Source organism: Corapipo altera, unplaced genomic scaffold, assembly GCF_003945725.1.
Source record: "Corapipo altera isolate COAL_440 unplaced genomic scaffold, ASM394572v1 202, whole genome shotgun sequence".
In the NCBI taxonomy this organism is placed as follows: Eukaryota; Metazoa; Chordata; class Aves; order Passeriformes; family Pipridae; genus Corapipo; species Corapipo altera.
The window spans coordinates 99,120-111,498 of record NW_020884980.1 but is presented as its reverse complement, the minus strand read 5'-3'; the positions used below and the strand labels follow the sequence as shown (position 1 = coordinate 111,498).

General features: G+C 47.1%; 1 protein-coding gene across 4 annotated transcripts in view; it reads left to right on the top strand.

Annotated features, from left to right (window-relative positions):
* KCTD20 (potassium channel tetramerization domain containing 20) overlaps window positions 1-12,181 on the top strand; it is a 27,712-nt gene extending 15,531 nt beyond the window's left edge. For 3 of the 4 annotated variants that reach the window (XM_027665673.1, XM_027665672.1, XM_027665671.1), the window contains exons 2-8: window positions 2,863-3,062; window positions 3,908-4,187; window positions 5,238-5,340; window positions 5,860-5,980; window positions 6,900-7,097; window positions 7,563-7,673; window positions 9,038-12,181. In XM_027665673.1, the coding sequence (XP_027521474.1) occupies window positions 2,912-3,062; window positions 3,908-4,187; window positions 5,238-5,340; window positions 5,860-5,980; window positions 6,900-7,097; window positions 7,563-7,673; window positions 9,038-9,330 (1,257 nt within the window). In that variant the 5' untranslated portion in view covers window positions 2,863-2,911 and the 3' untranslated portion in view covers window positions 9,331-12,181. Of the gene's footprint in view, window positions 1-2,862; window positions 3,063-3,352; window positions 3,371-3,907; window positions 4,188-5,237; window positions 5,341-5,859; window positions 5,981-6,899; window positions 7,098-7,562; window positions 7,674-9,037 lie in introns of those variants that run through there. The other variant, XM_027665674.1, reaches the window with a different exon arrangement.
* Window positions 12,182-12,379: the final 198 nt, after the last annotated feature.

Genomic DNA, 12,379 nt, shown 5'->3' with positions numbered 1-12,379 from the left:
ACACAAACTGCTCCTTCCCTGATCCTCCAGGATTTGAGAACACAAACAAGTCACAGAGAAGTGAGAAAGAGGTCGAGGTGCTCGTTCCCTGCTCATGATCCATTCTGTGGTAGCAGCCAATTTACACTTCCCAGAGGGTGGAAACATGCATGGAAAGAGCCTTGGAAGGAGGGTGGTAACCTGGGAATTGCTGGTGCCTGGAGCTGAGTAGTGAACGTGCTACAAGTCAGAGAAGCACCTGGGTAGGCAGTGGATCTGTTCCTCTGATCCTCAGGATTATGTCTCCTCCTCTGTGTCCCCGTTTTCTCTCATAAAAGACTCCCCTGCAGTATTTCCCAGGGCTGTTAGGAGCAATGAGCAGTTAATACTTGTAAAAAGCTTTGAAGATGAATAGTGCTAATTATTATTTATAGGTATTCACTCTCAGCACAGGTAGTTCTCCTTGATCCTGGGCATGAAAGGAAACCAGGACATTTGTAAGCTGGTCAGGCAGGAGTTTGGCCTTGAAGTCTTTGTGTCCTGGTTTCCCTGCTGGGTTCTGTGTGTTTGCAATATATTTGTCTCATTAAATGACCACTTTGGGGATTTACTGTACCAGCCAGATGTGCTGAAGGAACCTTACTCACTTTCCTCAATTCTGCTGACACCTGGTGTGCAGGATTTGGGAATGCCAAAACAGGGAATTGCCATCAGCCTGGCCCAGGTTGGGTAATCAGCAGGGCTGGATGTTCCACTTCCTGAAGATTCAATAAGGAAAGTCAGATCTGACACTGGAAGAGCCACCACATTGCAAAGAGCAGCTGTTTGTGAATCTGTTTTAACAGAAGAGAACAAGGAGAAGGGTGTCCATCAGCTGGGGTTTTTCTCCTAAAAATCCTGCTTAGCAGATTAAGCAGAAAAAGAATAGGAAATTATCAAGGAAAATTCATGTGTTGTAGTTCCTGTGTACCTGATGATAGTTCTGTAAATAATTTCAGAGCTGTCGTAGTTGAGAACTGCTGAGGGGTGTTCAGGGTCTCTTCAGCTGTGCCTGCACTGAATTAGAGCTTGAGGTGATGAACAAAGATTGCAACATTCACCCAACCCAGTTTGGTGGTTGTGAAATTCAGTCTGTTGGGGCTTTGTGCTGTTTGACATCTCTTCAGTAGGGCTTGGAAGGCAGAGCTCTGGGGAAGGTGTGGAGTCCGAGTGTCCCTGGATCAAGCTGCCTTTTGCCTGGGTAGACTCTGCTTATTGATCTGATTCCCTGCCTAAACTCTCCTCTCTGCTGAGGAATGCAGTAAATAATCAGGAGGTCATCCATGAGTGTTCCCAGTGCAGGGCAGCATTCACAGGCACTGTTGTGTTTCTGGTGGGAGTGATGGGGGGATCTGTCCAGGCTCCAGGAAGATGTGAGGAGAAGTTTTCCAAGGCTGTGTTGGGTGAGAGCAGAGGGGGAGGTGATGCCCTGTGAGCTGCCCAGTTGCTGGGACTGAGATGACCCTTGGAGGCTCCTCCTGTCGCTGTTCCTTCCAGCCAGAGCCATTAAAAAAGAAATGGGTTTGCTGTTGCCAAAAATTTTCCTTCAGATGAGCGTCACATGATGTGTAAGCAACAGATTTTCTAAAAATACACAGATATAACAATGCTGGCAACTTAATATTGGGTTTACAGAACAAAGGAAAGGAATTGTTTTTCCTTTTTTAAATTCTCATTAAGAATTAAATGGTTCCACTGACTGCCAGTAACAATGGGCTTGAAACCCACCACTGAACTGCTCATTAAGGTTTCACCCTCAGCAGGTCCTGCCCAGAAAACTCACTAACTCTGCCTTGGCTTTTTGTTGTTTTATTAGTGCTGTGTTTTATCTGGTTTGTCTCTACCAGGCAGGGCTCTGCCAGGAGACAGAGATGGCACCCACAGGCCCTGGAGTCTTCATTCAGCCAAGGAAAAGACACAGGACAATGGTGCAGCAGGGGGGAAATTGGGAAAATTCATTAATGAGGAAATTGTGTTTGAGAGAGTAGAAGGAAAACAGTTGAAGGCAAGAAAGGCGAGCGGGTTCTTGTCCAGGGCAAAACAAATACCAGAGAGAATGAGGGAAAGAGAGCAAGGAAATGTTAGGAGATACAAGGAGTGAAGTGGGTCTTAAAGATAGAAACAAGGAGGAAGAATTTCACTTGGAGAAAAATGGAAGCTGTGTCTGCATATGCTGGAAGAACATTCCAGATCTGAGTGGTGTTGGTTAAAGCATCGTGTGTGAAGCTTCTCCAGTCATGGATGTTCTGCATCATACAAGTGGGTTTTGTAGGACTGCTTTGGGTTTAATCCTGGGGTGAGCACTGTGTGACAGCAGGGGCATAAATCAAGAAGGAAAACCCAAAACCAAGGAGTGACTGGGAGCAGGGAACCTCCTGGTCAAACCTCAGAGTGGTTAAGTGGCAACTCCTGAGCTGTTAACTGGGAAAATGTTATATTTCAGGCTGTGGCCATGTTACAGAGCTCATTTTGCCAGGGCTGGGAATCAAGAGATACATAAACATTTTTAAAGGGCACTAGAGGTCTGGAGGGAGGGTAATTGCCAGGAAGGTATTTGCAGGAATGCACATGTGATCTAAAGACATGAGTGGCTTTAGACTTAGCTTTAAAAAAAGCAAAGGTTTATAGATTAAATATATTTAATAGACCCCTGGTTACTTTAAAAGCTTTTTTCATTTTCCTGAGTGAGTACAGGGGCATCATAAGCTTCTGAAACACAGTTAAATACCTGCAAAAATGCCTTTTGAGCCTGAGGGACTTGGCTCGTGGTACCAGATCCAGGGATTTGAGCTTCATTGCTTGGGAGTTCCCTCCAAAACTAACAACCTGGTGTTTTCTCTGCAGCTCTTCCCTTAGGAAACGCCACCAGCTCCTCACAGCACGGAGGCCCAGCATGAATGTGAACTGTGCTGGGGGGACAGACTGGTCGAGGAACCCAGAGTCCAGTTGCCCTGTGGAAAACAGAACTGTGGCATCCCATGAGTCAGAAGAAAGTGCTGTGGTGGTAGGAGGTCACAGCTCTGCTGCAGTTCCCAGGACTGAGGGTAAGTAAGGATAATGTCCTCACCTCATAATCTTCAAGGGAGATTATTTCTTGTTCTCTGAGGGCAGTTTTGGAAAAGGTTCCAGTATCACAAGGCAGGCTGCACTGGGGAGTGTGTACCCTGCTCTAAAGGACAGCAGTTCTCAGCAGAGTTCAGCAACTTGGCAGCATCATCCCATGGGAATGCCCTGGCTGGCCAGCTCATGGCTCCTCCTGGGATTATCCCTGAACAGATTCCCTGGAAGCAGCTGGACAGTGTGTCCACCACGGACCAGCATCAAGCACTGCTGACTTGCAGCACCTGGTGAGGTGTGTGCTGCTGCTGCTGCAGCTGCCTGGGAGGCTCTGTGTCTGTATTTTGAGCTTGTTTAATTCCTGTGCTCCTGCCCTTTGCCACTGAGACCATCAGTGGGGTTCATTAGGAAATTTTTTTATCCAAAATCCAGTCAAAACCACAGTCTAGTTGTGTCAGGGAGGGTTAGGTTGGATATCAGGAAAAGGTTCTTCCCCCGGAAGTGATTGGGCACTGAACAGGCTCCCCAGGGCAGTGGTCATGGCCCCAAGGCTGACAGAGCTCAGGAAGTGTTTGAACAACACCCTCAGGCATGTGGTGGGATTTTGGGGTTGTCCCATGCAGGGCCAGGAGTGTGACTGGTAATTCTTGCAGGTTCCTTCCAACTCAGCATATTCTGTGATTCTGTGATATAACATTACTCTGACAGTTATGTCTACTGGAATGCTTAATTATATGACTCAGTTTTCTCGTTGCAGTAGGAGGTGTTACTATGAAATGATGTTTTCCAATAAATTATCTCTTACCCTGCAGTATTCATTTGTCTCCCTCAGGTTTGGATCCCGAATGCCGACACAGCACTTGCCCAGGAAGTCCCCAGATCAGCTGCATGCTCTCTGCTGCTGAAGACACTCACAACTGCCATTTCCCAGATGGAAATAAGAGACAGGTGGAATATTTTAGTCCCCAGGAGCGCCATGGATGCTGTGCTTTGTCTTCAAGCAGCAGTTCACAGACAGTGGCTCCTGAGAAAGTGACCCTTGTGGTGGATGGCACTCGCTTTGCAGTGAACCCCCAGATCTTCACTGCTCACCCTGACACCATGCTGGGAAGGTGGGTCACATCTGTTGTTTTCAAGGTAACTCAAGTGGGTCAATGTTTGTTAAAATGGAGCAAACCCACAATGTTTGTTTTGTGATCTCATCTGTACACACAAGCAAAGCAAGGGTTACCTCAGAGAGAACTTGGCTGTGAGGGAGGCCCTGAAGACATGACCAGATGGAGAGCTGGTAGTTCTCTAGATAAGCCTCCCTTTGGTCCACTTCCATCAGAAAATGCACACTTTTAGCCAAATGTGGTCTCATTTTCTTTTCTGTCCAAGTGTTTGCCTGGTCTGTAAGCAGTACATCTGTCCACAGCTGATAACCTCCCTCCTGAATGGGGAGTATGATAATGCTCCATCCCCTCCTGCTGCCCTCTTTTGATACTCTCCCAAAAGAGAAGTTACTTGGCTCCCTCTAACAGAACTGGAAGGTTGGAACCTGTTTCTGCAACAAGAAACACTCATGTTCTGTATTGTCAGCACTTCCCCCTCTCTGCCCAAAGGGAGATAGTCCTGTCAGGTCACTGACCTTTGCACTGGTCATTGAGTAAAACACCAACAAAACAAGGGATCAAAAGACATGTGGAGTTATCTGGTGTAGGTCAGTGAAAGGGCTTTATTGCCAGGGGATTTTCTGCCCCAGGGCTGAATGATCTGTTCCTTGACTTGTTCCTTACACAGTAGCTGTAGCAACAGAGCCCAGACTTCCCTGAGCCAGCTCCTGTCCCTGTTTAGCATGGAAGTAAAGTTGGAGTGTGGGTTTAAGTCACTGTGTCTCTGTGTCAGTGGTCTGGGTTGGAAGAGGCCTTAAAGCTCATCTCATTCCACCCCCTGCCATGGGCAGGGACACCTTCCACTCTCCCAGGTTGCTCCAAGCCCCGTCCAACCTGGCCTTGGACACTTCCAGGGATGGGGCAGCCACAGCTTCTCTGGGCAACCTGTGCCAGGGCCTCCCCACCCTCACAGGGAAGCATTTTTTTAACCCCAGTGCACCTCTTTGTCCCTGGAATAAATGCATTTCTGTATTCTCGTGGAATTACATGGTTTTTTTCTCTCTTCAGAATGTTTGGACCAGGAAGAGAATACAATTTCACCAGGCCAAACGAGAAGGGAGAGTATGAAATCGCCGAGGGAATCAGCTCAGCCGTGTTCCGCACCGTGCTGGTAAGGAGATGTTTGCAGATCGGGGGAAAAAAGAGAAATGAACAATCTGTTTGTCACATGTGCAGAGCTGAGCCATCTCCTGGCAGCTGCACTCCCTGGGACATTCTGTTTTTACATTTTGCATCGTGATTTTTAAAGAAAAAATATAGGAGACTTTGGTAGAAGTCAGTGTTTCAGATATTTGCTCATCTCGCCTCTTACCTTCCCTGAGTCCTGTTGTTGGAATTCCTGAGCTGCACCCTGACCTTGTGGTTGCATATTAATGTCTATTGCATATGAGATATTACTAAACTCTGTGCCATGGGAAAAGTTTTAACTGGAGCTCATCATTTATCAGACCCAAGAGGACCTGCAGATGTAGCTTCTTGAACAATCAGGGTTGTTTTTACTGTTCAAAGAGCTCTAAACAGCCTCTCTAACTCTCAAATGTTGGTAAACAAAACCAAGAACTAATTAAGAATTATCAGAGTCCAAGACATTCTTAATTTTTCTCTCTAAAAACTATCCTTATATTCACAGGATTATTACAAAACTGGAATCATTAACTGCCCTGATGGGATTTCCATCCCAGACCTTCGAGACACATGTGATTACCTCTGCATAAACTTTGATTTCAACACAATCAAATGTCAAGACTTAAGTAAGTATGGAAAGAAATCAGCTCCTGGGAGATCAACTACGTGGATCCTGATTCAGTGCAGCTCTTAATCATGTGCTTTAGTTTAAGCATGAACATGTGGATTCCACCAGGGCTCAAGTTGCATTTAAACAGCTTCTTTTTTGCTACCTTAATCAGAACTGAAGTGATTGAATCCTGCAGAACGCAGACACCTTGGTCAAAAAGCAAATTATAAACATTCTGGTCTCTTTTTGTAACAGAGGCCAAGCAGAGCTTGCTGTTATAGCCCACAAAATGAAAGCTAAAAGCAGGGTTATGACTTGTATCCAAAATGTACCAGAGAATCATGAATAATTTAAGCTAAAGAATGATGGGCAAAGCAGGAACAAAGGATACCAAAGCTGGGAAGTAACAGAGTTCCTAGACATGAAGGGATTTGATTGGGAGCAGCTTTTTGGTGGGCATACTGGCCAAGAAAGTACTTTTAGCACAGGCAAATCTGTGAAAAGCACTGCAGTGAAATGGGGTGTGTGGTACAGGAGCACAGCCTGTGGGTGGAATTTCCTGCCCTCTTCTCTGATGAGTGATCACAGAGAAGGCAGCAAAATGTACTTTCAAGGGCAGAGGTTGTTGCTGGGAATTCCAGTTAAGTATCAAAATGAATTAATTATTCAGTCTGTTACTGTTTCACTGTATTGGTTGGAGCTTGGTGGGGTTTTTTTTGTGGCCATGAAATGGTTCTGCAGTGTAATTTGTATCCCATTTGAAATGCAGTCTGTACATCTGATTTTGGCAGTTCTGGAGCTAGAGGCTGAGCATATGTTGAGCAGTTTGTCTAAGGAAGAATTCCCGCTGTGCTCTTGGATAGATCTGGAAGTGCAGAGCTGGGACATATTTTCATAGTGTAGAACAGCTCATTGTCTGATTTGTGCCTCCCCAGGTGCTCTGTTACACGAGCTCTCCAACGATGGGGCTCACAAGCAGTTTGACAGCTACCTGGAGGAGCTGATCCTGCCCATCATGGTGGACAGTGCCAGGAAGGGGGAGCGGGAATGTCACATTGTCGTGCTGACGGATGAAGACACCGTGGACTGGGATGAAGATCATCCACCTCCCATGGGAGAGGAGTACTCACAAAGTAAGGGCTCTGCACTGGGGCTCCTGGCTCTGTGTGCCAGGAAAGGACCCATTCCCAAACTCCAGGCTTCCTCCAGGAGGAGGTGCTGGCACATGGAGCCCTGTTTTGTGCACTCCTTTTGAGCTGCTGCTGCTGGAGGCAGGATACCAGAGCTGTGCTCTGATCCCTGTGTTGGGACTGACAGCACACACTGCAGCTTTTCCTTGTGTTTCTGCCTCCCCCTCAGCCTTTTCCTGGCTCCTTAGTGAGGGAATACTCTTTGCTTTCCACTCCCATCACCTCCCAGTCTATCCTGACTGTGATGTGCATCACTGCCCTCCCACCAGGAAGTACAACTAATCCCAGTGAGGAGGACAGACACCTTGAAAACCACACCTGGTTTTAGGCAGCCTCGCAGCCTCGCATGTCAAAAACAGGGAGAAGGTTCCTCTTTGTAGATTCTAATCACCTCTTTTATTTCTCAAGTCCTTTACAGTTCCAAGCTGTACAGATTCTTCAAGTACATCGAGAACCGGGACGTGGCAAAGGCCGTGTTAAAGGAACGGGGCCTGAAAAACATTCGCATTGGCATCGAAGGTAAAGTGTTGCTTCAGCAAAGGAAATCCTAAAACAGGTGACTCCACAGTCAGTAAAGCCTGGTTTCCTCTGAACTCCAGGCATTTCCTGTTTTACTCTGTGGTTTACATTTATTTTCGTGAAACTGGTCAAATGTGGGCATGTTCCTTCACCTTAAAGGTAGGTAAAAGATACATAGAATGTACCAGGAATGAGCCTAGGAATGAGGAAACAGGAAACAGGAGTCAAATACTTCCACCTGCTGCTCCAAGCATTCCCTTAGGGGTTTAGAGAAAGTTGTGCTCTATCCTGGGAGACTGTCTTATTTTTATAGTAGCTGTGTTTGCTCACAGAATGGCTGGTGCTGTGCAGCTGTTGATCCTATGACTGACTACACACAGTGCTGCACCCTCCTGTCAGAGAACCATGGAATCATTTAGGTTGGAAAAACCCTCTGAGATCATTGAGTCCAACCATTAACCCAGCACTGCCAAGCCCACCACTAAACCGTGTCCCCAAGCACCACATTCACGTATGTTTTAGGTCCCTCCAGGGATGGTGACTCCACCACTGCCCTGAGCAGCTGTGCCAGGGCTGGACAACCCTTTTGGTGAAAAAAATTTCCCCCATATCCAACCTAAACCTCCCCTGCTTCAACTTGAGGCCATTTCCTCTCATCCTGTCCCTTGTTCCCTGGGAGCAGAGCCTGACCCCCACCTGGCTCCCCCCTCCTGTCAGGGAGTTGCAGAGAGTGAGAAGGTCCCCCCTGAGCCTCCTTTTCTCCAGGCTGAGCCCCCCCAGCTCTTTCAGCTGCTCCTGGTGCTCCAGACCCTTCCCCAGCTCCGTTCCCTTCTCTGGACCTGCTCCAGCCCCTCAATGTCTGTCTTGTTCTGACCCCAGGATTCAAGGTGTGGGCTCAGCAGTGGGACAATCACTGTCCTGGTCCTACTGGAACATTGTTGCTGGTCCAGGCCAGGATGCCCTTGGCCTCCTTGCCCACCTGGGTACATCTGCCCTCATGTTTAGCCTTGGCCCTTCTCATTTTTTCCCCTGCATAACCTCATGACATCCTCAGAGTCCTCCTGATTTGCCTGCCCCTTCTTCCTCCTTTTCATCCCCACCTTTGGCACATGGGAATGGCCTGCTCCTGCAGCTTCAAGTTTTCCTTCTTGAGGAATGTCCAGCCTTCCAGGACCCCTTGGCAGGGGAAAAGAGAACGGTCTTTTGCAAGCCAGTAATGTAAAATGTGGAATGTGAACATTTATCTGCTGAGCTGTGTGTGTGTGTCCCACCCTGACCCCACAGTCACTCCCACCTGGCTCTTCTGGAATGCTGTTGTGAGTCAGAGGGGTGCAGTGCAGCTGAGGGGCTGTCTGTGTTTCCAGGCTATCCCACCTGCAAAGAGAAGGTGAAGAGGAGGCCTGGTGGCCGCTCAGAAGTGATCTACAACTACGTCCAGCGGCCGTTCATCCAGATGTCCTGGGAGAAGGAAGAGGGCAAGAGCCGCCACGTGGATTTCCAGTGTGTCCGGAGCAAATCCCTCACAAACCTGGTCACGGTGGGGGATGATGTCTCAGAGGACCACGAGGTGATAATGCATCACCCCCCCCAAGTGGATGAACTGGACAGGCTGAACGCCCCCTTCTCCCAGATGGTTTTTAACGACGTTCCGGATTAGTGCTGGAGGATCCTGCTGGATGTGGGAACATCTCAGCGTGGTCTCAGAACACAGACTCCTGCAAGGTGCTTTATCCTCCTTCATGCTCTTACTGCGTTGTCATATTACAAGCATGTTAATAAAGAGCCACACTCCATAGTCTTAATTGTGCAATCAAAAGCAACATCTCCTCAGACAAAAAGGAAATGATGCCGTTTGTTCCTACTACAAAGGCTTCCGGATCGGTGGGTGCTGAATATTTTATCTAAACTTCTAAAAGAAGAGCACAATTATGTAGAAACATCTTGTTTGACATGAGAGAGGAAGTTCTGGGCCTGTCAAGACAAAGCTTTCCTTTACCATTAGGCACTTAGCTTTGCTTTTGTGGGAATCAGTTACAGAGGAGTGAACATCAAAGCAGGACAGATGATGCTCTTTCATCAACCAGCAGAAATGTAGCACAGTTGTGACAGCAAAATCCTGAGCGTGGAGGAATCTGTTTGCACTGCCACCTGGCTTTGGATCCAGCATGCTGTACTGTCTAGGATAAAACAGGTCCATAGGAAGCTTATGCCTGTTCACAGGAATTTCCCATACATACTTCTCCATGAGATGGAATCATTGTTTTTAGGGATGTTTTCTGTTAAGTTCAGTAAAATGAGTAGATGGTGCTGAAGGAAAACCCAAAAGAGACTGTAGCTGATGTTTTACCAACCAAGTAAATCTGTTTAGTAGCCAAGTAGATGTGAACCTTTCTAGAGGTGACTGTGCATGCTACAGACTTTCAGTTGTCTCCTCCATCCCCCTGCTAAGACAAAAAAAGCCAGTGGAGGAGCTCCCAGAACAAACAGTACCTGAGTAAAATCCATGGTCTCATCCACCTTAGTTGGTCAGAATTCCTGTAGACTCTCCAAGGAACACTGTGCTGCTGTAGCTTTAAAAGGCCAACTACTTCCCAGTGTGGAACTGAGTGGACTGTTTTGTTGTCAGACAGGTAAGAAATACCAATAGTAACCCAGCCCTCAGGAGAGAAAAATACACATACCTGGCAACAACTCCTTTGCTGCTCTGAGTGTAGTATCCTGGTCTGTGTAAGGCTCTGGGAATTTTGGGTTCAGGGCCAACAAAGCTGTGACTGTGAGAACAGACACACTCCAGGCTGGTTTAGCATAGATAGATTGGAGCTTGCTGGTCTTGTTCCTGCAGCAGGAGTTTCTTTTAGGAATTTTCTGTAGGAATTACCTGTAGGACTTCCCTCTAGGCTGACTTAACCACTGATGAGCACATGGTGAGTTCAGCTCTGCCCCAGCTGAGCTGAGGGCACTCAGAACAGGGCAGCCTCACAGAGCCATCCCTTCTGGCTGGAGGGGGGTTAAAGACTCCAGAACTGCAGTATTTAAACATGGTGCTGCTGCAAAGAAAAGCTGAAACCATTCAAGAAGAAAGAGGGACAGGGTTCCTTGCAAAGTTGTTCAGGTCAGTGCTGCTCTTATGATGGTGTTGAAACCTGGACCATTTGGGCACTGAGTTACCTGGTCAGACTTGGCAAAGCAGAGGTCAGTATTAGTCTGCCCCTAGAAAGTTTAATCGTTTATTATCAGGACTGCATCAAACATCACTTTGTATTATTCTCCCCCTGACTGCCAAGTGCATGGAGCATTTATTGACCAGTGAGGATTGCTGCTGTTTGCTGCTGAGGATGGTTGTGGTTTTCACTGTAACATGACAAGATCAAGCAAAACTTTTTAGTTACAGGTAACAAATCTCTGCCAAGACACCTGTTGCTGATACGTTCGGTTCCCATTTGTGTGGATACAGGTTTCTGTTTCTGTTCTTAGCTTTTTTCCCAAGTGCAGCAAATAGATCTCTTCTTTTTAAAAGTGCCTATGGGAAGATTTCAGGTCCCAGGGTTTCAGATGCCCAAGTTCCACTTTTGAAAACTCCTCCCTCTGTGTCATTGGGTCAGTACAAGAAGTGTCCTTCAGTGCCTGCACAGAGCTGAGGGGGTGTGCAGTCACTCCCTCTGTTGCTCCAGATGAATTTCTATTTTTGTAGTAGAGAAAGGAAGACATATGGACCATTAACCTCCCACCAGGGGCCAGACCAACCCCATTCCCAGCCTTGGTGATGAGCCGTTCCCTCAGGACAGACAGCAGCACTGGTGAGCCTGTGTGTGCCCAGCAGGGATGGAAGTTGCCCCCAGGCCCTGTGATTATGTTTTTCAGTGCATATTTATTTTTACTACAGTGTCAGTTTTAATTATTTGAGTATTGGTATTGCCCAGCTGAGTTGGAGTTGGAGCTTACACATGTTCTGCTCCAGGGACTGAAGGGGGTGTGTTGTTGAAAGCTCCTCTTCAGGACTCTGTCAAGGCATCAGGTGCTGAGAATTGGACCTCGATGGCACCTTTTGGGATCTGACAGCAAAGTACCATGGCCAGCCAAACCACATCCCACCATGTGTGTCCCTGAGCCCAAGGGTCAGCTCAGCTTCTGGAAGGGTCTGGCCAGTTTGTCAGAAATAGTGGCCATGGGTTAAAGACTGTCACTGCCTGGAGGAGCTCGTGGTTCCCTGTGTAATCAACTGGACCTCCAGCTCCCAGGATTTCCATGAAGTTTTTACCACTCGCCCAGTGCAGTTTATTGGCTTTCCCAAGTAATTAAAGATGAATTTGGGATTTTAATTTTCGTTAGCAAAGTGAATTCCATTGGAACACTGAACAAAATTGAAAAAGTGTTTGCTTTTCCTCCTCTCATGGTCACTTACTTCAGGTACAAGGTCAACTCTTGTCTTATTCTAGATGTACTGAAGTGTTCCCCATGCTGTGTATGAACTCCAGATGTATGGTTTCTGTATTAAAATATAAATTATATGTGGCTTGTTTGGCTGTTTTACAACTTGTTTTAAAACAAGTAGAAGAGCAGAAGAACAGGCTGGGGATAGGGGGATAGAAGGTTTTGTTTCCTTGCTTCATAAAGTACCTGTGGTTGTGATCCCAAAGCCTCAGGAGTAGCTTGGCATCAGACAGAGCCTGGTTGATTTGGCAGGGACCAACTGCAGAGATGTTCCC